This window comes from Hippoglossus stenolepis, chromosome 23 (assembly GCF_022539355.2).
Source record: "Hippoglossus stenolepis isolate QCI-W04-F060 chromosome 23, HSTE1.2, whole genome shotgun sequence".
Classification (NCBI taxonomy): Eukaryota; Metazoa; Chordata; class Actinopteri; order Pleuronectiformes; family Pleuronectidae; genus Hippoglossus; species Hippoglossus stenolepis.
In genome coordinates this window covers 14953393-14975185 of record NC_061505.1, presented here as the reverse complement: position 1 = coordinate 14975185, position 21793 = coordinate 14953393, and the positions used below count along the sequence as shown (strand labels likewise).

Below are 21793 nucleotides of genomic sequence, written 5' to 3'. Positions count from 1 at the left end.
ATAATGGACCATTGTATTTCAAACTAGAAACAATGATAAATATTACCATGCTGGGAATAGTGGTCATAGAACCAACCCTGGCAAAACATATATGAATCGCATAAATGGTACAACAATATACAATAGCACACAGTAGTTACTCATACACCCTTTGCACCAGGTTCCATCTAATTTTAAGACAATTTTAATCCAAAATAACTTTGTATGAAACTCGATAAAATCTGTAGAAACCAGAAAGTAGCTAGGTTTTTCAGAGTAAATAATTTTGACATCAGTCTACTGGTTTGAAGGAGAGGATGAAGAAAGTAACAATAAAACAGGTTTGTGAGAACCTGTGGGGAAAAAAGAGTCTGAATGGGATCCACCATGATGTTAAGCTCTATAAAGCCAAGTGCAGGCGAGGGGAGATTTTGGGGGGCAGGGAAGCCTTCTGTTTTATGTTTGTAGTTTGACCAATCACGTTTGACCAGGCTTTGGTTGGACTGGACCTGAAAGACCTTCAAAAAGTATTACTGTGCTTTGTGTGGAGAAACGTTTGACTGGTGTGATAAAAGAAGATAGTCAGACTGTAAACATTGTACGGAGAATGGAGGATGGAGTCTCGGCCTGGATATCTGTCTTCACCGGAAGCCCCATACTATTGGCTGTTGCCCCAGAGGCTAATTCGTCATCGGCCGATAGCCAATGAGCTCCGGGATTGCCATCAAGTAACTTCTATTTGTATTCGTTGTGCATTTTATGTATGACCCTCCATTAACGAGGAATCCTGGATTACAATGGTTCTTCTCAAAATTGCAGGAAACGTGGGTTCATTGCACCAAGGTTCTAAAAATCCTGAACAGAACTGGTTCAAGAAAAATAACTAATTTGGTGCAAGAGGCGTTACCAGTTATACCAGTGCTGGCCTCATGACATCTCAACAACTCACAAACAGTGCAGCCGGAGCATCACATAAGTGCAGCCGTTTGTGACATTTACTTGTGTGGAGGTGAGAGAGTTTGTTCAAGCTTGTCTAGTTCTGAAAAACCATTAACTGGCTCTTTGTCCTGTCATTGGTCACATGCTAAGAATGGCAAAATCAACCCTATGTGGTTTGTTTTGCTCATCCCTGTAGTATTATATGATGTTTGCACGTCGCAGTCTACGGACCACTATCTCATTTTAGTTTTATAGCCCTATTTGTTAGCCTTTGTCCTTGTGTGGTGGCAGTGCAATCTGGGGTCAAGGTAGACAAAATGTATAGTGGCATCAAAAGCATTAGAAAAAAGTGCAGAAGAAATAAAAGAACAGCAAAGCACTTTGACATTGTTTTTAGCTTTGCTGACTAGATATTCGGATTTCTCTTATACTTTGTCACTTCCCCATAGCTGGAGTTCTCAGCAGAGTCGAATATTCATATACAGCATATGTGCAGCAATATTAGTGTTTTTATCTCCTCTCCTGATGCTAACTAGCAACTGACAAAAATACGGCACATGCAGATTTATTTACTTGGTAGGTGACTACCAATGAATTTATTAGCTTAGGCACTGATTACATACATTAATTTAAAATCAAGATGTACCTCAGACAGAGCCTGTTGATTATTGCAAAAAATCGAATAAATATTCAGTGTTTCAGTGAACCATGGCTCAGTTCGTTTGCAGTGTGAAAACATGGTTCGGGCTTTCACACCAATTATAATGACTTCAGACGGCATTAAACATATAGACATTAGAATAAGCAGAAGCAGGTCACAGGATTGCTTTTAGTCTTTGCCTCCAAGAGTTTAATGTTGGAACGATGATGATGTTCATTTTGCTGGTAGTTATACCAAAATGAAATTACAGTGGCAATGAAGTTAACAAAATGCACGGGTTGATTTATTTTCTCCATTCAAACGAAAAGCCAATTTTTTTATTCAAAAATGTTTGCGACTACAACGGCCGAATTGACAACACGCCGACCTCAGTCACATGACCGTCTACATACCAATTTCAAGTAGGCCTATACATCCCAAATAAGTAATGAAAACGTATACGGACGTATAAATTACAATGTAACTAACCAAAGACGTGAAGCTTGGTTGAGACCATCGTCCAGACTTTCAGGTGTGAAAATGCCCAATGGCTACAGACCAGATGTTTTTGAGGACTGGGTCTTCCTGCACCGCTGATCTGAATTTTACAGCATGAAACTATGAGAGTGTCGTAGCTATCTGTTAGGGTGCTGTACTAATGTGCTGCAGTACATCCGCGTTTGCCATTTTTTGCCAGTTTGTATTTTGGGAAATATCCTCCATACCAAACCCGGCAGCCATTTTTGCAACAACCCTATGCAGTTATTTCAGGACAACAAGATCAGGACCTGGGAGTACTTTCCATGGCCACTATGACATAAAAACTCCTTTGTCCACATGTTGTACTTCTAGTACACACGCACGGATTCTCAACTAATGCCAATCTTATTTTACTTATGGATACAGTAAATCAATATTTAAGGAATACTTCCCTCTTTGTATATTTGAAGTAACCATGTCAGTTGAAACTGTTGGGAGTGTTAACCGTGTGCTTGTGTAAATGTGACAGCACAACTGGCTTGATATGTTCAAGTGTGTATGTATGAATGCTACTGGCTTTTTAGAGATGTGTGTCAGCCAGCCAGCATGGTATTAGAGACTTTAAACCAATGGCTCTCTAACTATGTCAAACATGTCCCAGTTCAAAAATGTCGAAAGTTAAATGTTGAGAGAATTCCAGTTAAAATATAGTGTAATAATAGTCGTCCCACTATCTAAATCAGACGTGAGAGTGCTGCTGATCGTCCCAGCTCCCTCTGGGAAGAATAATGTATGATGTGTATTTCCCAAAATGTCAACCTATTCCTTAGCCGACCAAATGCACTCAAAGGTTTTGTCTTGTTTCACCAAAAATGTTTATAACCAACTTCATTTTGTTCAACAGATGAAAGCCTGTCATGCATCTATGTGATAGCAGAGCTGCCGTAGCATCTGAACATATTTCAATCCCACAACATAGTCAAAATGAGAAAGCGACATTTTCAAAAGGAACTTAGAATGACAAACTTAGCAAATCAGATTATTGACATATAAATCCATGAGCTGACAAAGAAAATGGTCTGGTTACAATCAGCCGTATCCAATAGGTTTCCCCCACAATGCCTGAATACAGATAATATTTATGATTATTTTTTGTAATGCATCAACAGATTTGAGCGATTTGGTTCTGAAATAAAAAGTTTCACAGTGTTCGTTGACTTCATAAGCCTTTGTGGACCATCCCCAGTCTCTGTGAAGTCTCCATAAAAAAACCAGTCTGCAGCCAGCCACCCCCATTTCTTAACATATTGCCTCATGCAACTCGATGTAAAAACTCTTTATATGTTTGGCACAGTTTAAATATACAGATAGCTATACAAGCAGTGCATCATGGGTAATAGACATTTCACAACAGCCACGCGAAGATCATTCAGACATTTTAGAGAATTCATGTCTAATCAAGGAGCAAAAAAAGTACATGAATGAATTTATATATTTGTTTTAATATACACACCTCAGATACATCCTCATGCGCACAAACGCGCGCACATAACACACACATACACACACACACACTCACACACAACCTTTAAGTGCATCTTTGCATGGAGGAGACACTTATTCAAAAGAAGACTGACTTTTCTTAATCTTGGCACACTTTGAGTAAGAGGGAAGCACTTTAATCTAGTCATGGTTGCCCAACATGATGGGTGATCCTCTCAGATAATCTTAATGGAGGCTGCTATTGCTGATGTCTGAGCTTGGATGGGTCTGGCTGGATCGTTTTCCTCTCGTGTCATGGTGCTGATACATGATGGAAAGCTCTCTGCTTTGCATCCCCAGCAGCGTGCCACTTTCTCTGGCCCCCCTGAGCCAGCCAAAGGCTAAAACTGGGAGGTTTCAGTGAAGGAGATTGCATCCGTCTTGTCGACGGTGAAGCCTCCGTTCACGTAGGATTTCTTCTCGCACTCTTCGTCATCCAGAGTGGCTTCCAGCGCAAAGGGGTTGGCGACGTCCACGTCTGACGTCAGATCCATCCTCTCCAGTTCCCTCTTGGACAGTTTCTGGACGATACCGGCTCCGTAAGCGTCACCCAGCACGTTGATCATCGTACGGAACCGATCCCTGAAAAACACCACTCAGGATAAATCTACAGCATTGCTCTCGTTTGAATTTAAACTTTCAAAAGGTAGAATAAGATTGTGGGACTGCAGACAAACTTACAGGAGCCAATCCACAGCCACAATCAGTGTGACATCACTTGCGGGTAAACCTACAGCTGTTAAGACTATCACCATGGTGACAAGGCCAGCGTTAGGGACTCCTGCTGCTCCAATACTGGCAACCGTTGCTGTGATACTGGAACAAAATCACACTATGTCACAAATAGTTTTCCCAATGACTTGTAGAAATGAAATATCAGAGAATATTTTTAATTGGTGGCCTAAAATGTCAACGAGAAGAGGAAGGAAGAAAGTCAGATAGAAAATTACAAGTAAAAAAATTGGTACATACACAGAAACAAAAGATAATAATATAAATAACAAGTGATCTTGTCTTGTTTCCTGTCAAAGTCATGGTCTGAGACAGATTGCAGCTGTATGAAACCCCTAAGTAGTAACCAAACTGTACCTGATGGTAACAATCTGGCCCACATCTAGCGCATAGTCATTCAGCTGGGCGATGAAGATGGCAGCCACCGCCTCATAGAGCGCCGTGCCGTCCATGTTAATGGTGGCCCCCACTGGGAGGACGAAGCGTGTGATTCGCTTGTCGATGCGATTGTTCTCCTCGGCACATCGGAAGGTGACGGGTAGAGTGGCAGAGCTGGAAGACATTCATTAAACCCAGTTGGTTTCGTCACCTTATGGCTTGTGGTTGCCTATGGTCACACTGTGGTTTCCCATGCTGCCCTGAAGCCAAGTACATAACTATTCATATGTTGTTTAAGGCAATGCATGCATGAGTAACGTAGGTGTTGAACTATATGGGATATGATTTGGCTTCAGAGGCACAATGAGGAGCTTGGAGGAGTCTGACCTTGAGGAGATCATGAGCGCTGTCACCAGGGCCTGAGCCATTCCCAGTGTGAATGTGTACGGGTTCTTCCTCACGATGACAAAGTAGATGAGTGGAAGACAGACCATAGCGTGGATTGCTAGACTGTGGGGCAGAAGCACATTAACATTAGACCGTCACTGTCCACACTCCATATGATTTTAATAACTAACCATAGATAGATAGATAGATTGAAGATGGAGGAGGGAGGGGGATGGGTGGATAGGTAGATAGAAAGAAAGATAGATAGATAGATAGATAGATAGATAGATTGAAGATGGAGGAAGGGAGGGAGGGATGGGTGGATAGATAGATAGAAAGAAAGATAGATAGATAGATAGATAGATAGATAGATAGAAAGAAAGATAGATAGATAGATAGATAGATAGATAGATAGATAGATAGATAGATAGATAGATAGAAAGAAAGAAAGAAAGAAAGATAGATAGATAGATAGATAGATAGATAGATAGATCATTTTATAAGGTTATCAGAGGTTTATGTCATATGATGATGTACCTTTAATTAATACGACCGCACTAGTGCACATGCTTTTTTATTTTATTTTTTACAAAGATATCTTGTAAAAAATAACTTGTTGACATGTCACATGCTTTTTGGTATAAATTGTAATCATTGTTACAGGATATAAAGTTATAGTTGTGCTTTTTTATCCCCAAAAAATTGTTTAGTACAGTGCTTCAAAAGTTTTAGTATTCAGAGATATGGTCACTTTCTGTAGCTGATGAGTGACTCTAACACACTTTTCTCACAACTCTTAATGTTTACGATCACACGTAATGGCCAAAGAATACATACTGGAAACTCTGAGGGTCTTGACTTAATGGGGTAAAGATTCAAATGTCAGTCGACTGAACTAACTGAATTAATGGATTATATAAAAAACGCAGATCCGAAGAGATTTTTCTGCATTCAAAATTTTTTTAGGATAAATCATTGTTTGAAAATATGCACCTGATGTCATCACAGCCATTCAAAGCCATGGACTAACCCTGTGACCTAACTGAAGGGGATTTTTAGTGCAGTCTTTACTGGTGTCACCTAGATTTAGAGGTGTGAGCATAGCTTTCATTACTGCATCTGCAGGCTGAGCAGTTTTAAATGTCCTTGTCCCTTATCAGCGCCCACACAGAGCTCATCTTTTACTGTATCACTGGGGGGGGAGAATCGGCCCAAATGTCAACCATAAATCCCAGTGTGTGGAACAGGCGGATACAGAGAAATGGGGCAACTTACCCACTCAGCACCGTCACCATGTAAAGACCCATCTTCCTGAAGATCTCCCAATCTTCCACCTCAATGATCTTAGCAGCAATTAGGAACAGGATCCCTACTGGCATGTAGCTGAAAAAAAAAGTACCGTAGTTTGAATTCTGTATGGTTTAGAAGTTAATACTACAACAAATATTTTGCCTTTGGATTGCAGCTGAAGATAAATGAATAATCAAAGAAATTATCAGCAACTATTTTGATCGTTTAAAGGCACGGTGCTTACGATTCCCTGCGATCTGGCAATTAGGTTACATGTTTCTGACAAATTAAACCTCCTCCTGTGGTTGCCTTGATCTAATGCACTAAATCAAAGTTAAAGGCCCTCTCTAGAGTGAGGGTTTAGTTTGTCCATTCCTGGCTACTGTAGAAATGCAACATGGCGGACTGCACGGAGGATGAGCCGCTCCTCTTGAAATAAAGGGCTCATTTTAAGGAGAAAAAAAACAATGATTCTCAGTTTCATGTGATTATACACTAATGAAAACATCAGTGCAATTATAACATTTAATTTCTGCTTATGGATCTTTCTGAATCTGACTTTTAATATCTAAAAAAATGTAAGTCCCAAACATTCAAAATGTGAAACCTTGCTATTTCTTGTTAGTCTATGTCTTCTATGATATAATCAATGAATTTATTTGGGTTCTCAATTTGAAAATGTCCTTAAAAACTTAAAAACTGACATTCTACCAGTTTATACAACTGTTGCTTGTCTGGAATGGAATGTTTGTTTGGCCTGTGGTGATGCTGGTTTCAGCTTTCTCTCTGAAACTGTAAAAGTCACCTGCAGTAATCGAGATGCAGCAAGTAAAGACCTGCAGCTGGACTCAGTCAAACAAAAGCCTGAAACTGCATCACTGCGGCTGCATCGACGGATTTGAAAATATCTTGACCCAGTGATCATTCAAACCTCGACCTAATTTGTACCCATTTCTGGACTGCATGAGTTTGAATTGATGCTTACTTTCACTCTTGTATGTAATTTGCCCTTGAGCACCACATTATATACCTCATTCTTTTACACATACCACATAATTATATGGACCAATTTCATAGTTGCTTCATTCAGTGCATCGAAAAATTCCAGGAGGATCCGTCCCTTTTCACCCATCTTCCCAATGACGAGGCCAAAGGCGACACAGAACACGATAAGCCCCAACACGTTGATTCCGTCCGAATATGCCCCAATGATTTTATAGTTCTTGGTGATATTCTGCAGAGAGAGGAAAACAAGGAGGGGATTCATTCAGTTGGCCAAGACCAGGCCAGGAAGCTGCTCTCACAGCCACATTAGTTCACTCCAAAGACCCATTGATACGCTGTGCAAATGTTTCCTCAGCCCACTGACCCGTGGGTACTTATGGCTCATTATTGGGTCTTGTGATGCATTCAGAGCAGACGCTGGTTGCCAGGTGCAGAAACATGAAACGTAATGTGGAACTGATGCCTCAACAAGGACATACTGTTGTCAGGTAAAGATCAAAACTCTAACAGTCATGTTCATGGGTGTTCCCAACCTAATACACTAGACGAGAGCTCTGGTATAAATGTACCTTTGCTTGCTTGACAAGCAAGACGATGCATCAGTAGCATTAAGGTAGTGGCTGCTGTTGTTGAACAGAGTAGAGCAACGTGAGCACTCACCTCTACTGCCTCCATGACGGTAGTTGTGAGAGCTGGAATACTGGTTGGGCCGGGTGAAACTTTTGGAGGTTCCAGCTCTTTGCGTTTTGTCTTGTACTGGTGTAATTGGTCACATTTTGCAATATTAGATTCACATTCACATGGTGTCATATTGTATAGTCTGACATAGTTTTTAAAAGACACTTGAAACATATACATAGGAAGGAATGGGAACAAGTGGCGGATGCACCTGCCTCTTACCTGCTGAAAACAAGCTTGCACTAGATTTTCTGGAAACATGTTTCTGTTAATGGAAAAAAGGAGGATTTTCAGGTGAAGGAAGAACACAAAAGGTACCGATGTGTACTTCAAATATTCCTCGTTACATTAATCACTCAAACGACTCTTCATGCAAGTCAGAATCCAGGAAGAACCTAAATTCTTCTGAGGCAGTGGAGCTAAGACATCTGTCATTTGCGGAGGGATGGCAAGATTTTGTTAACAGGAAGTATTAGCTTACATTAAATTACCTTTTAATTCAAGAAACTAAAGGTTGAATATCTCAGCCTTATAACCCTGGAGTTAAAGGCCTCAGGATACTACAAAACATAGTGCGTGTCAGATCAGCTAACACAACATGAAATACTTCTTTCTAATGTCTAACTCTACTTTCCGTGTTAACGTAACATTTCAAATGAACGTATCGTTTCAAGATGACATGACATTCCATTGAGTTGGTTGTCACACTATTCTGGTATTAATGATAACTGTGATATTCGGAAAATAAAATATTGATATCATGTTAATTATACACATATTATAATATCTCCCAAATATTCTAGCATATCCCAAATCATTTCAATTAATTTTAAATATATTAGTATTTTGAGTGCAATTCATTAACCAAAAAAGAGGTGTGTGTGTGTGTGTGTGTGTGTGTGTGTGTGTGTGTGTGTGTGTGTGTGTGTGTGTGTGTGTGTGTGTGTGTGTGTGTGTGTGTGTGTGTGTGTGTGTGTGTGTGTGTGTCTTTTAATTTTCTATAGATTGTGATAATATAAATATTGTTTGGAGTTGACTCTTTACATTGACACAAACTCTTTTACAAAGTGAGTGTCCAGGTGTGTGGAGGTGAAAAAGTTAGAGAGTTCAAACTTATCACTTCTTTAAGAGCCTTCACACAACCAGACAGTATTCCATCACATGTTATGTGTTGAGCTAAATGGAACTCAAAAAGACTGTTCAAATCCGTGCATTTGTATGATCGGTTGTGTTGAAGGATGGGGGTGCATTGGGATTCAGCCTCGTGACAGTGAGGTCACCTGATGAGGTCCAGGAGTGTGTCAACTGTGGTGACGTTGGGTGTGGTCCCGGCTCTGTCAATGTGATCCGCTGTCTGAGATACTCCTGGTTTGATCGTCATCACCAAAATAATTCCTGCAATGGATGCCACCACAATGGGTTTTCGGATCAGAGCAGGAACTGACACAAATGTTCCAACAGTATCACCGTCATCCACCACTTTGACATAACAGCATTTGATTGACCTCTTAACCGAGCTCACCGAGAATAACTGCAATGATGGTTGTTGAGAAGTAATAGATAACGGCTCGCAGTCCGATCTTTCCTGACACCTCAGAGTCCAGGGCTGCTACACCTGTGCGCACAAAAAGCACAATGGTTACTTCACATCCAGACCAAAGGTTCACCCTACCACCGAGTTTCAAAATATTAGTTTTCCACTTCAACCAGACTTCATTTCATTGGGTGATGAGAACATTGACAAAAAGCCTATGCGTAAAGATAACACTGTAATAATACATCCTGAGGCCTAATCAAGAACTGGAAACAAAGATACGAGATGGTTAAATATATGAGTGAAAACAAAATTAATATTTAGTATGGTTTTAAGAGAGAAGGTAATTCCAATGCTCTACTACCCTCTGTCTCAAACTTTGCCCTGGAAAATATCTAAGAAAACGAGCAGGGGTGAGGAGGAGGGTGAAGATGGGGCAAGGCTGCTCAGTGACATCAAAACCTGTTGTTAAATTGTAAAATAACTTCTGAACACCACGTTTAACAAGTGAAATGAGGCGAACAAAGGTAAAATGTGCCAATATTTGAAAGTCCTGACTCCTATGAGAACCCTAGCTGCAGTACAAGTTAGAGGCAGTTGATAGATTTCTAAGGCAGTCTTGCAAATAGTAAGTTACAGTGTTGTAGATGGCTGATAAAAGCAGGACTGAGCATTACTGCATCACTGCATGAAATAAATAGTCTAATCTTGGCCATGTTCTTAATTTGAGCTTCGATGGCGTTGATTTAATTGAAATATTTAGAAAAGATGAATCCAAGAGTTCTTGCCTCATGGCTGTACTAGAAACCCAGGAAAACTGAGATCTGGCTCAAAATATCCCTGTGACCTTCGGATCACAGCGCCATTGTTTAGCATTTACATGTTAGCGGACCTCCAAGATCTAATTTATGAGTGAGTGAGGTCAGTTGGAGTTATGGATAAGTAGACTTGTGTATCATCTGCATAGAAATGGAACAAAATATTGGAGTTGCAGATAACTTGAGCCAGTGGTAGCATGTAGATGGTGATCAGTGAAGAACCAAGAATAGACCCAAGAGGAACTCCACAGGTGATATTCGTAAATCTGCGGGAGACATTTCTTGTTGAAACAGAGTTTCTGTCACTCAGGTAAGACTTAAAACAAATACAACAGACACTTAGATAGCACCCGAACTGTACAGCCGTCAGAATCCAAATTCATTCTAATCTCATCAAAACTTTATCAAGTGCAGTGTCTGTATTATGATGAATTTGAAAATGTATTTTTGGTGTTGTCATTCATAAAGGAAATAAATCGAGATGTAACCATTTTCTACAGCTAATAAAGATCCTTTCTTTGCATTAAAGGATAATATAAATATGTGTCTGAAATTGTTGTTTATAATCAGGTTATATGAATTCTGCTAAGCTGGTTTTGACTCAAACTAAAGAAAACTCAATGTGCAGCTTTTTCTTCATGAGTCATAAACATCAGCCGCCTGATTCCAAACCAGCAGGGCGCCTCGATAAGCTGCTGTGGATGTGGAGAAGGGATAAGTGAGAGCAGATGTAATGCGGCTCCTCAATGACGTTCTTCAACAGCCACCTGGAGGATCTTATCCCACTGTCTGCTTGTGTGTTTTGTGAATTTTCCTCTCTCGATTCTTTTCTCAAACCTGAGAGACACAACCAAAGGGGTGATCTCACCTTCATTGTCTAGGAATACAAATAATTGGGACTTACAACAAGTTAATCCTTAATCTCTTTGACAATTCATTGACAAATTGTTTAGTCATTAACATGTGAATCACAAGTTCCCAGAGCCCAGAGGGACATTCTTCAAATAGTTGTATTTCCCTTTTCACCTTATGATCATATCAAACAAAGGAAAGCAGCAAATTCTTTAGCATTTTAGCATTTTTACTTGAAAAAACAACCTAGACCACTGATACTGATCAAATATCAAAACCGTCTCAGCGTTGGGTTTGTTTCCATAGTTGCTTTAATCCTATGGCCAAACAGGGGATTGACAAATCTTCCAAAACGTGGATTACAATCAATGACAATATTTTTGATGCACAAATGCAAAGTTTGTAGTTCATCATGAATAAACTATTGTCACATGCATTGTTAGGGTCATATGCAAGTCAACGTTTGGATGACGCAAGTAAAAGATTGTGATCTCCTCTGCATGAAGCTCCTCTCCTGTGGAATCATGTTCCAGTTCGAACGGAACAGACCCTCTCTACACCTAAGAATAGGCCTAAAACCTTTCTCTTTGGTAAAGCTTATAGTGACAGTTGCTTCAGGTCCGTCTTGGACCAGCTCTTAGTTATGCTGCTGTAGGCCAAGATTGTCAGGGGACACATGACACATGGGTAAAGGGCAGAGGATGTCACACCCTGTGAAGCCGTTGTTAAGGGGCAAATTGTGGTTCGTGAATATGGGCTGTACAAAGAAAAATATATTGTTTGATTTAAATTCAAATGCACACATTCCCACCATCCACCACCCTGATGTCAACACTCCACTCTGCTAAATAAAGGGCACACTAGGAACCTCAAAAGCTGTATTTATTTTTAAATAGACACTTTCATTTATTATTATTATTATTATTATTATTATTATTATTATTATTATTTCAAGACTCTCTTTTGCTCATGCAGTAATCATATTTTAAGTTACCTGTTATCATGCTCGAAATGATGAGAGGGAGGATGACCAGCTTCAGCATTCGCATTAGGATCTCCCCTGGGAAGCCGAAGTACTGCTTGTGGAGCTGGGAGAGGGACGCATACTCTCTGACCACGACCCCCAAACTGATCCCTGAAAGATCAGGAGAAAAGTTAAGGTTAAAGAGGGGCAAAAAAACCACAGAACAGACATCAGTTTCACTGTAAATGCAGATGTGGAATTAAAGGATAGACGAGTGCAAAGCTTGGTCATTGTAAAGAACATTTCAAATCGGTATCATGTCAGCAAAATATAAACACATGATTAACGCTGCATGGGTCAGTGGTGTTTTATCATATGGAGTTTACGAGGCACAAAGCACATTAATGTAAATCAAGCATGATATATTTTCCAGTTATAAATGCCACATATATACCTCGTAGTGATGCACTGCAAGCCAGAATCTGTGTTATCACGCATAACAGACCCCTTACTGTTAGGCTGCTTGTAAAAGACTGGGATGACACAGCAAATTGGAGCTGGATGACACAAACACATTTATTCAGGAAAACATGACCCAGTATGACTGACTCGTAACTCACACAATCTTGTATCTGACTGCGGATTCTTCACAGACGGAGCTGCTCAGTCCTTCTGCGCCACTGACTTTCGGACAGTCCTTTAATAGTCTAATAACAATACTCATGCTTCTGGCTGTAATACCAAATGTTCGTTTTTTTTTAAAATGAATTTGTGCTTACACGTCTTCACCATTGATGAGCCCCAAGGAGCAGATGACAAAAATGGCCTCAAACCCTTCCTGCAGGTTGACAGTGATTCTGTTTTCTTTGTGGCCGTTGTCTCTTTCTAGCAATTACGTATTCGTTAATAGAGGTTTTGCATCTCTGTATATATCTAGAGTAATTGTTGTGGTTTTAAATGTCTTCATATTGGTTCTTTTGAATTTGTTTAGGTGTGGTTTTGCGTCACTTTGTTGTTACTTTGAGCCTTTTGTGGGTTTTTGTAGCAATCCTACTTGCCCTTTTTGCTTTTTCTTAGAACAAATAAAATCACTAAAACGCTCACCCTCACTAAACTAACCAATCGTGGAGGACACACAGTTTCCCTTTTCTATCCATGCTGTGCTGGTGCCTAATCGAGAACCGATTCCACACCTTGGCTTTCAAACCTGTGGGTTAGAAAGTCAGAACCACTGACGTCAGTGACTATTGGCCGCAAGAAATTATTCGTCATTTTGAGAAAACGCAACCTTTAATGACTTAAGTCATTGTATAAAAAAAAGCAGGCAAGGCAGTTGTGTTCTTTCAGCTCTGACTTCTAATTAATGGAATAAACATCCATTTCATAACGTTTTTCTTTTGAGGTTAACATGTATTTGTGGGGATTGGCAAGGAATTTGTGAATTACCCCCACCAACTGGTATGGAGTGTGTACTACATACAGAAATGCCACTTTCCTGGTGGAAGAGAGTTAAGTGGCACTCAACTCAAAAGTTGTTTGCAGGTAGCACATATACATCCAAAATATAGAAGTTTTTACTTTTCTTGTTTGGTTTCACAGCTGCAGGTGGAGGGGATTGAGCTCAAAACAAGGACATTTGGGATTTTTGGAGAAACTGCTTAGCCAAAGGACAAAATCATGACCTTTGACTGTAGTACTTTTTCATTTCTTATTACCAGGAAGAAGCAGAAACAATCTTAGTAATGCAATCAAATATGCCCTTCAATAAACTGATTTATAGCCCGATAAAGCAAACAACCAGGAAGAAGTTCGTTTTAAGCGACTTCATCAAGATAAATGAACAACAAGGGATGAGAGACTTGCTGCTGTGTGACATATATAGTTTGATTTTGTTTTTCTCTCAAAAAGTTGTGACGTACAGAGCAGATATATGTGTAGCAGAAAATAAAGTGTTTCATTTATACGTAACTACATTAATCTCACACATAAATAAAACAGTCAATGAAGACTGCTAAAAATCACAAAGACCAAAACTTAATATAAATATAAATAAATCAGCTAGCCGAGTCCCGTCCAAAGTTCAAAAACGTCAGACACCTACTGACGTCTACACAGCTCAGTGATTAACAAATGATCTCATGTGCTTAAAACGAAACACAAACAAAACATGGAAAAAACACGATTTGTGAGTTCAATGCTGGGACTATTTTTTTAGGTGGAGAAGCAAATCCCTGCTAATGCCAGTGACTTTCTGGAGCCTTGTTGTCACGGTGACGCTGACCGGTTTGATACCACAGAGATTGTACAGAGAATACATTTGCGCTCATAGAGCCAATCCATGGCTTCTGTGCAGTCTGTTTCACTGTACATATTCTGTTTACAGTGTATATAGTATTTCTAGGCTATTTTTATATTCCCTTGCATTTATATATTACTTTCCTAAAGTTGCTCTTTGCTGCTATTTCACAGTTGTGGGACTAATAAATATATTACCTTATATTATCTTATCTGGAAAACGGCACCAGAAAATAGCTTGCAACTAATTTGTTGTTTCACATTTTTTGTTTGTGTGCAAATGACACAAATGATCTGCATCACAGTCTCCGGTGAGAACGGCCCCTTGGTGCAGTGGCTAGCACCGTCACCCTGTGGCAAGGAGGCTTTGAGTTCATTTGCTGTGCACCTTTGGGTGCTGTTGGGTCGTCCCAACACTCGCAGGTAAACTGGTAAATGAATCAAGTCTGTGAAAGACCGGACACCTTGTCTGCTAGGATTAGCTCCACCCCCCCTCAAAGGATGAACGGTATAACGGATGGATCGGTGAGTTGAGGTGATATTGGTTGGTGTTTATTCGACCTTTGGACAGAGCCAGGTTAGCTTTTTACTGCATGTCACTAACTTAGAATTTCTGACCTTATTTCTATCTATACGACTGAATTTCACCTCTTGCCCTCATGATCCTGCTGAACACCCACTGCTACAATTACCACTTGTTTTACTAGTCTTACTATTATTATAAGAACCTGTGTTGTGCTCTCTCTCTCTCTCTCTCTTTCTGCCTTGTCCTTCCTCTCTCAACCCAACCGGTCGAGTCAGACACCCCCCCACCCCACAGAGCAAAAAAACCCTTTTCCTCACCACCAGCATGCGAGGATGTTAACGACTGGAATGACTGCTCTTTATGAATCTTATAATGAAGTACAGCCTACACCCGAGATAACTTTGGTCGCGACTTGAGACTATAAGTAAAATTTAACTTCACTTGCTGAAAATATGTTAACCATTTCCCCCTGTGTCTAATCTGTATGCTAAACCAGGCAAACTATGTGATTACAGCTCTGTACTGAGCCGACTGTCATTGACTTGGATATCCATCCTCAGGTCTCAGTCTCAGAATATTTTTTTAATTATGAAATCTGACCTTGTTCAGTAACGTAGGGAGGTACGAACATTTAACAGAGAACGCAGAGCAGAGTCAAAAACATAATCTAACAACTGGTTTATAGACATTTGAACCCTTTTCAAGCCTAGATGTTTGAAGCACCTGCAGATTGTATGCCGTCCATGCACTGTGCTGCCTCAGTGCTGTGACTCCTCGCACAGACCCAGCATCAGCTGTCACCTCAGTCTGGTCACGTTTGACTGAGACACGTCCAGACACAGAGGAGAACACAGCTCTGTGCCTCCGGAGGACAGAGGCTGTGTCTCCATTAACATTCACTCCGCACTCATCCTCCTTTCTCTCGTGAATCGTGAAGATGAAACATGGGGCTGGATTCCTGAACACACATGTCACATTTCTGTTGCTGTTCAGTCAAGCAGCGCAAATCTGATGCAAAAAACAAAGCAGGTTTATTTCAACAGTGACAGCAGCAGAAGGCAAGGCTGAATGGTAAATCAAAGAGGGTGGGACAGATGTGTAAACAGCAATGAAGATAAGTAGAAAAATGGCACCAGTGAGGGTGAAAGTGTCTCATTCTCTCAGCACACATGAGCAGACATTAAGGGGCTTCCACGTACCGAGCAGCACTGATAAAACCGTGGCAATCAGAAGCCAATTCCTCTTCAGCAAGCCTTTGAAATTCACGCCTCGCCGCTCTTTGTTGCCCATCATGTCCATGGTGTTGCGTTTGCTCCAAAGAGGGGAGAGACAACAATGGCCCCCGCAGAGACACAAAAGACTCCTGCAGCCGGGTTGTCAGATGCAGGCGAGGCAGGGAGGGATGGAGGAGCAGCTGCGTTGCTACAGCAAAGGATGCAGCCGTCAGACGCTGCTGATGGCCAGCACTGGTGTGAGGGAGGGAGGGAGAGTGTGGAGAGAGGGGAAGGAAAGGAGGGAGGGAGGGAGACAGTCGCCTTCTCCCTCCACCACCCTTCCCCCACACAAGGTGTCTTTGACATTTCCCTCTCAGTGGTGAGAAGGGGTTAGGAATAAAAAAGAAAAAAAAGAATCATAGCAAAAACACAATTAGCCCCTCAACAATCCAGGAATCCTTTACATGGACTTTACATGATGACATCCCCCACCCACCCTGGTTGCCCCCCACCAGAGTGAGAAGGGGATATGCTCATTAATATCATGGACGGATTTCTGAATGAGCCCGCTGCAGGTACAGGCCGAAGGCCCCTTCAACAAGCCACTTTTCTTCATGTTTTTGGATGGTTATTGCAAAATAACTACAAAACAGGGCAGCACTGGCCCCAGCCGAACTCTAACTGGCCCCTGAAGAGCCCCTGTCCTATATGAACTAGTCACTTACTCACCACACTCACAATAAATATGACAATTTGTCAAGAATGTTTATTTTCTAAGCTTTTTAAAGTAAGCAATGTGTTATATCAAGGGACAACTTTCAAAATATACGTCATGATGTGTGGCTTTGCTCAAAGCTATAGAGATAACAGTAAACAAGAGATGAGATAAATGTGCACCTTTCTGAATCAAGAATTGAGAATGGATTTTGTACATATAATTGGCCACTCCGTGTAAATTGTGGCAAGTGACATTCTATTTATAAAAACACAGGATTTGAACCAGCAACCACTGTCACACTGACTGGCTAATCTTAACACAGGGTGTGATGTCATATAATGACTAAATCCATGTTATGAAGCTTTTCCTGCTCAAAGTCTGTTTTGATCAGTGATGTTTGTTTACATTTTGGTTAAGGGCCAACCCCATGTCAGGGCCCTCTGTTCTCCTCATTGCTGTGTAAACCTGTTATGTGGCTCTGCTGCCACACACACACACACACACACACACACACACACACACACACACACACACACACACACACACACACACACACGTTTGTACAGCTGTCTTAGTGAGGACACTCATTGGCATAATGCATTCCCTAGACCCTAACCATAGGGTTAGGGTTAAGTCTTAACCGGGTTAGGGTTAAACAGTCCATTAAAGGGGGGTCACAAAGTGAGGACTGGCCAAAAGACCCTCACTTTCCCAAAATGTCCTCACTCCGTAGGTTGTAGACTCAAACTGGTCCTCACAAAGATAGCTGGACAAGATACCATGATTGTCAGGTATAGTGAAGACTAATATATGGGAATTTAACCATCGATAATATTATTGCATCACACAACTCACCCAGTTCAGCTGCATGTTTCCTGAGGTAATGTCCTGTCAGTTGTCTAATACTACTAATAACTTTTAATTTCCAGGTTTTTTGAAAAAAATGCAATGTGCTTGAACGAGAAGAAAATTCCAAAATATATTTAATGGTGTGTGTTTAAAGCTATAGAGCTAAAGTAAGATTTAGGTGAAAGGATCGATTGGCAGAAATTGAATATGAAATAATCGTAGTGATGTTTTAACTACTGTGTTTCATCTAAATTGTACAAATTGTGGTCTTTACCCTAGAAGTAGCCCCTTATATTTAAATACTTTATATGTACATAGGGAGCTGGTCTGGAAAGGAAGAGATATGTGAGGGGTACTCAGCTGCAATATGCAACTTCACCACGAGATGTCACCAAATTCTATTTCTGAATCTTTAAATGTGCATCTTACTGAATCAGGAATTGGACATGGATGTTTGATATATCATTGGCCCCTCTGTGTAAATTGTGGCCCCTGATTTATGAAAATACTACACCAGCCTCTGGAGAACAACCCCCCAAGCTAGCTTGTCCTTAATATTGAACTCATTACTTTTCTCTTCTGGACAGTCTGACAGGTCTTGACCATGACCTGACAGACATATTCAGCCAGAAGTGACCACACTGAAAGACATGTTGGTCTAATGTTTAATGTGTATTTTCCTAGGTGGAGGATATAGAGCACTATATAGTGAGCTCATCGGAAAAGAACAAAAAAGCTTTCAAAAACAACAACAATTTAAATGTTTATTTTACAGCTTTATTGTAAAAAAACAAACACGTTGGATGATCATCTTTAAATGTGGAAATAAACTTGTTTCCCACACTTTGTGCTGTGATGCACCGCTCTGCTTCTATTTACATTAGAACGACAGGTCGGGCTGTTCCTGCTGCCCTCGCTCCTCTCGTCTCTTCACCACGAGTGCAATGCATGATGGTATATATTGTTTGGTTAGTGACCATTGGTTGTACACTACTTTTCATGATGCATTGTGGGAAACAATGAGTCCATTACATAGGGTATAACAAAATCAGTAAACATTTGGACACCACTAAAAAATGGCGAACTGACTATATAGTGATTAGTGAGGGATTTGGAACACAGCCATAGACTCACAGATGAACTGATTAGATTTCAGTGGTCAAAGGTCAGGGTGACCTCATATGAGTCCAGAAAAAAAATGTATGCAGAAATAAACTGCACAGGTTGAAGGTGGCAAACAACCACAGGGTGGAAGTTTATTTCTGAGTTGCTTGTTTTTTTGAATTGTCAGACAGGCCTGATCAAACTGTCTTGTGGGCAACATGCAGCCTGGAGACCAGAGGTTCCTCACTGTGTTGTGAATAAAAGATCCAAGTACTTCTTCACAAAGCTAGTACCACTGTAAACTTGTGTTTTCTTTCTCTCCTCGTTCTTGAAGTGAAGCTGCAGGACTCCTCTGGACCTGAATGACCCTGCTGTGAAAGCAGACATTCTGAAATCAGCAAGTTTCCAAAATCCACCCTGAAACACATTCATAGACCCAGGACAGATATAATACAGAGTTTGATGACATCAAATAACCCTGAGGGAGATGAGTGAATACAAAGAACTCCTGCCAGAGAGGATTTACAATGCAAAGCAGCCAGAACCAATGGAAAGAAGAGTTATCATGTTGGTTGAGATCAGGAAACACACAACATGCTGGGGCTGAGTTGGTGCTCGGGCCTAGAAGGACTGGATCTGAGACATGTGGTGCAAATTGTGTCTCCATGAACACATCCAGGTTGTAAAGATGAACACTGGATACCTGAAGGCAGGCTTCAATATCCAGTGGGGTTACATTGTCAGAATGGTTGTTATGAGGAAAATAATTTATAGATAATAGCAGTATAATAATAATAAAATAATTATAACAATAATAATAATATTTTTAATAATACTCATCATTTATTGTTCTTCTCTTTTCATCTGATCTACATATTGGATGGAATTAGATGTTTACATCTTTGCCTTTTTGCATAAAGAGTTCAACAGAACACTGACTATTTTCCGTAGAAGAGGAGGAGCTGGTGAGCTTGTCAGTGTTACACTCAAGCTGTGACTCTTAGTGAAGGGATCATAAACCTACAAGTCTGTGCTATTGTCTTATGATCGTATTAGACTTTTTCTGCATGTGTGTGTGTTTCCTGGAGGAGTCCTCCTTCCTCTTCCTGCTGCCGTGGCTGCTCTGCTGCAGCCTGTAGGTTTTCCGAGCCTGGGCTCTCTCCTTCTCCAGGACCTCTGTGTCATCCAGAATCTCCAGACCTGGGATCTGACTGATGATGTACTGTCTGAAGAGGAACGAAATGAAGACAAATGAGAAACACCATTCACAGGACATTGTATGCAGGTTGACCTCATGTATATAGATGCAGTTGTGGGATGTAATGAAGTACATTTACTACATTAAAGTACTACATTTATCATGAATTTGAACTTTAATTAAGTATAATTATTTTCTGGTAACTTTCAATTTGACTCCACTTCATATATCAGCAAATATCTGACTGTCTACACCACTACATTTTTTACAATGCATTGCATTACATGTTTATGCTATTTTTTTTAATATTTCAATAATGGAACTAGTCCATTGATCGAATTGGAAGAGGCAGGTGAGATTAGACCACACCTCCTGCAGCAGTAGCACTTGTGGGGGAAGATTCATGTAAAATGGATTTGGAAGAGGCCACCACCAAGACTCAGTCGTGAAATAAACCCCGTCCATGACTGCATTTAAAAGAGATGTATGACAGTGTGGACTAGCATTGTGTTAAACAATATACAGGAGACAGAGCAGAGAGTGGGCTGCACTTTACCTTTAATACTTTAAGTAGATTTACTTAGTTTTACTGAAGCCATAGTGCTTGTTCATTTTGGGAATTGTTGGGTTTCTCTGTTATGTTCAAGGTCTGGACCTAAATACGTAAAGTGCCTTGAGATAATGTACGTTGTAATTTGGTGCTATACAAATCAAATAGAATAGAATTGAATAAAGTACTGGACTGTATTAGACTGAAGAGATGTTTGTATTCTGCTCCCACATGTGTTGAAGAAACGATGAAACAGCTTCCAATAGTGTAGTGTGCTACAACACAGCAGCAGCCACAACAGCAGTAATAAAGTGGAATGAACTCAGCTCCAACAGTGTCAACACAAACTGAATTCATGAAAGAGCTTAAACACAAAAATAACATGTTCATTTTTACTGCTAGTGTGGTTGTTTTCATTACCATTAGTTGGCTCTGTAGACCAGATTATTACAATGGCTTGTGAATAATAATAATGAACTAGAACAATGCAAACTAAAGTGTGTTAAAATACAGAACTAGATAAAGGACTTAAGTGGAAATGGTTGGATCAGTCCCCTTGGACCCTGGGGCCTCCACACCCCCCATATCGCTCATCTTTTTCCTTGTTTACTTTTTTATGTTTTAATTTCCTAGAACATAACCTTCAAACTGCCTGATTCTGGAGGTGAAATAATAAATCCTTTATTTAGGTGAAGATTTTATTGTCAATGACTTTGATATTCATGTTGACAATAATAATGATAGCCTTAGCGTAGCATTTATTTCAGTACTAGACTCACTTGGTTTCAGTCAGTGTGTACACCAACCTACTCATTGTTGTAACCACACACTTGACCTTGTACTATCATACGGTATCAAAATTGAACATCTAATAGTACTTCAACATAATCCAATTTACAGATCATAATTTAATAACCTTCGATTTCTCATTATCAGAATACATGCCACTAATAAAAAACTCCTTTTCTAGATGTCTACCTGATGGTGCTGTAGCTACATTTAAGGAAACAATAGGAAACACTTGTTTTCCCAGTCAGAGGCTGCCTTGCACTGGGAGCTGAGGAGAGACAGAAGGGCACAGAGAGAGAACATCCAGTACCAAAGAAGGGAATCGAGCACAA

The 21793-nt window shown here is 40.4% G+C and overlaps 1 protein-coding gene across 1 annotated transcript; it reads right to left on the bottom strand.

The window, feature by feature from the left end:
* Nucleotides 1-1482: 1482 nt before the first annotated feature.
* Nucleotides 1483-16586, bottom strand: slc1a1 (solute carrier family 1 member 1). The gene is made up of 12 exons (XM_035148229.2): nt 16239-16586; nt 12249-12389; nt 9573-9665; nt 9331-9445; nt 8273-8315; nt 8033-8128; nt 7417-7601; nt 6353-6460; nt 5078-5200; nt 4670-4864; nt 4262-4396; nt 1483-4162 (listed from the first exon to the last, which is right to left on the bottom strand). The coding sequence occupies exons 1-12, from the start codon at nt 16336-16338 to the stop codon at nt 3922-3924; spliced, it is 1575 nt and encodes a 524-aa protein (XP_035004120.1). The 5' UTR covers nt 16339-16586; the 3' UTR covers nt 1483-3921.
* Between the last annotated feature and the right edge of the window lie 5207 nt (nt 16587-21793).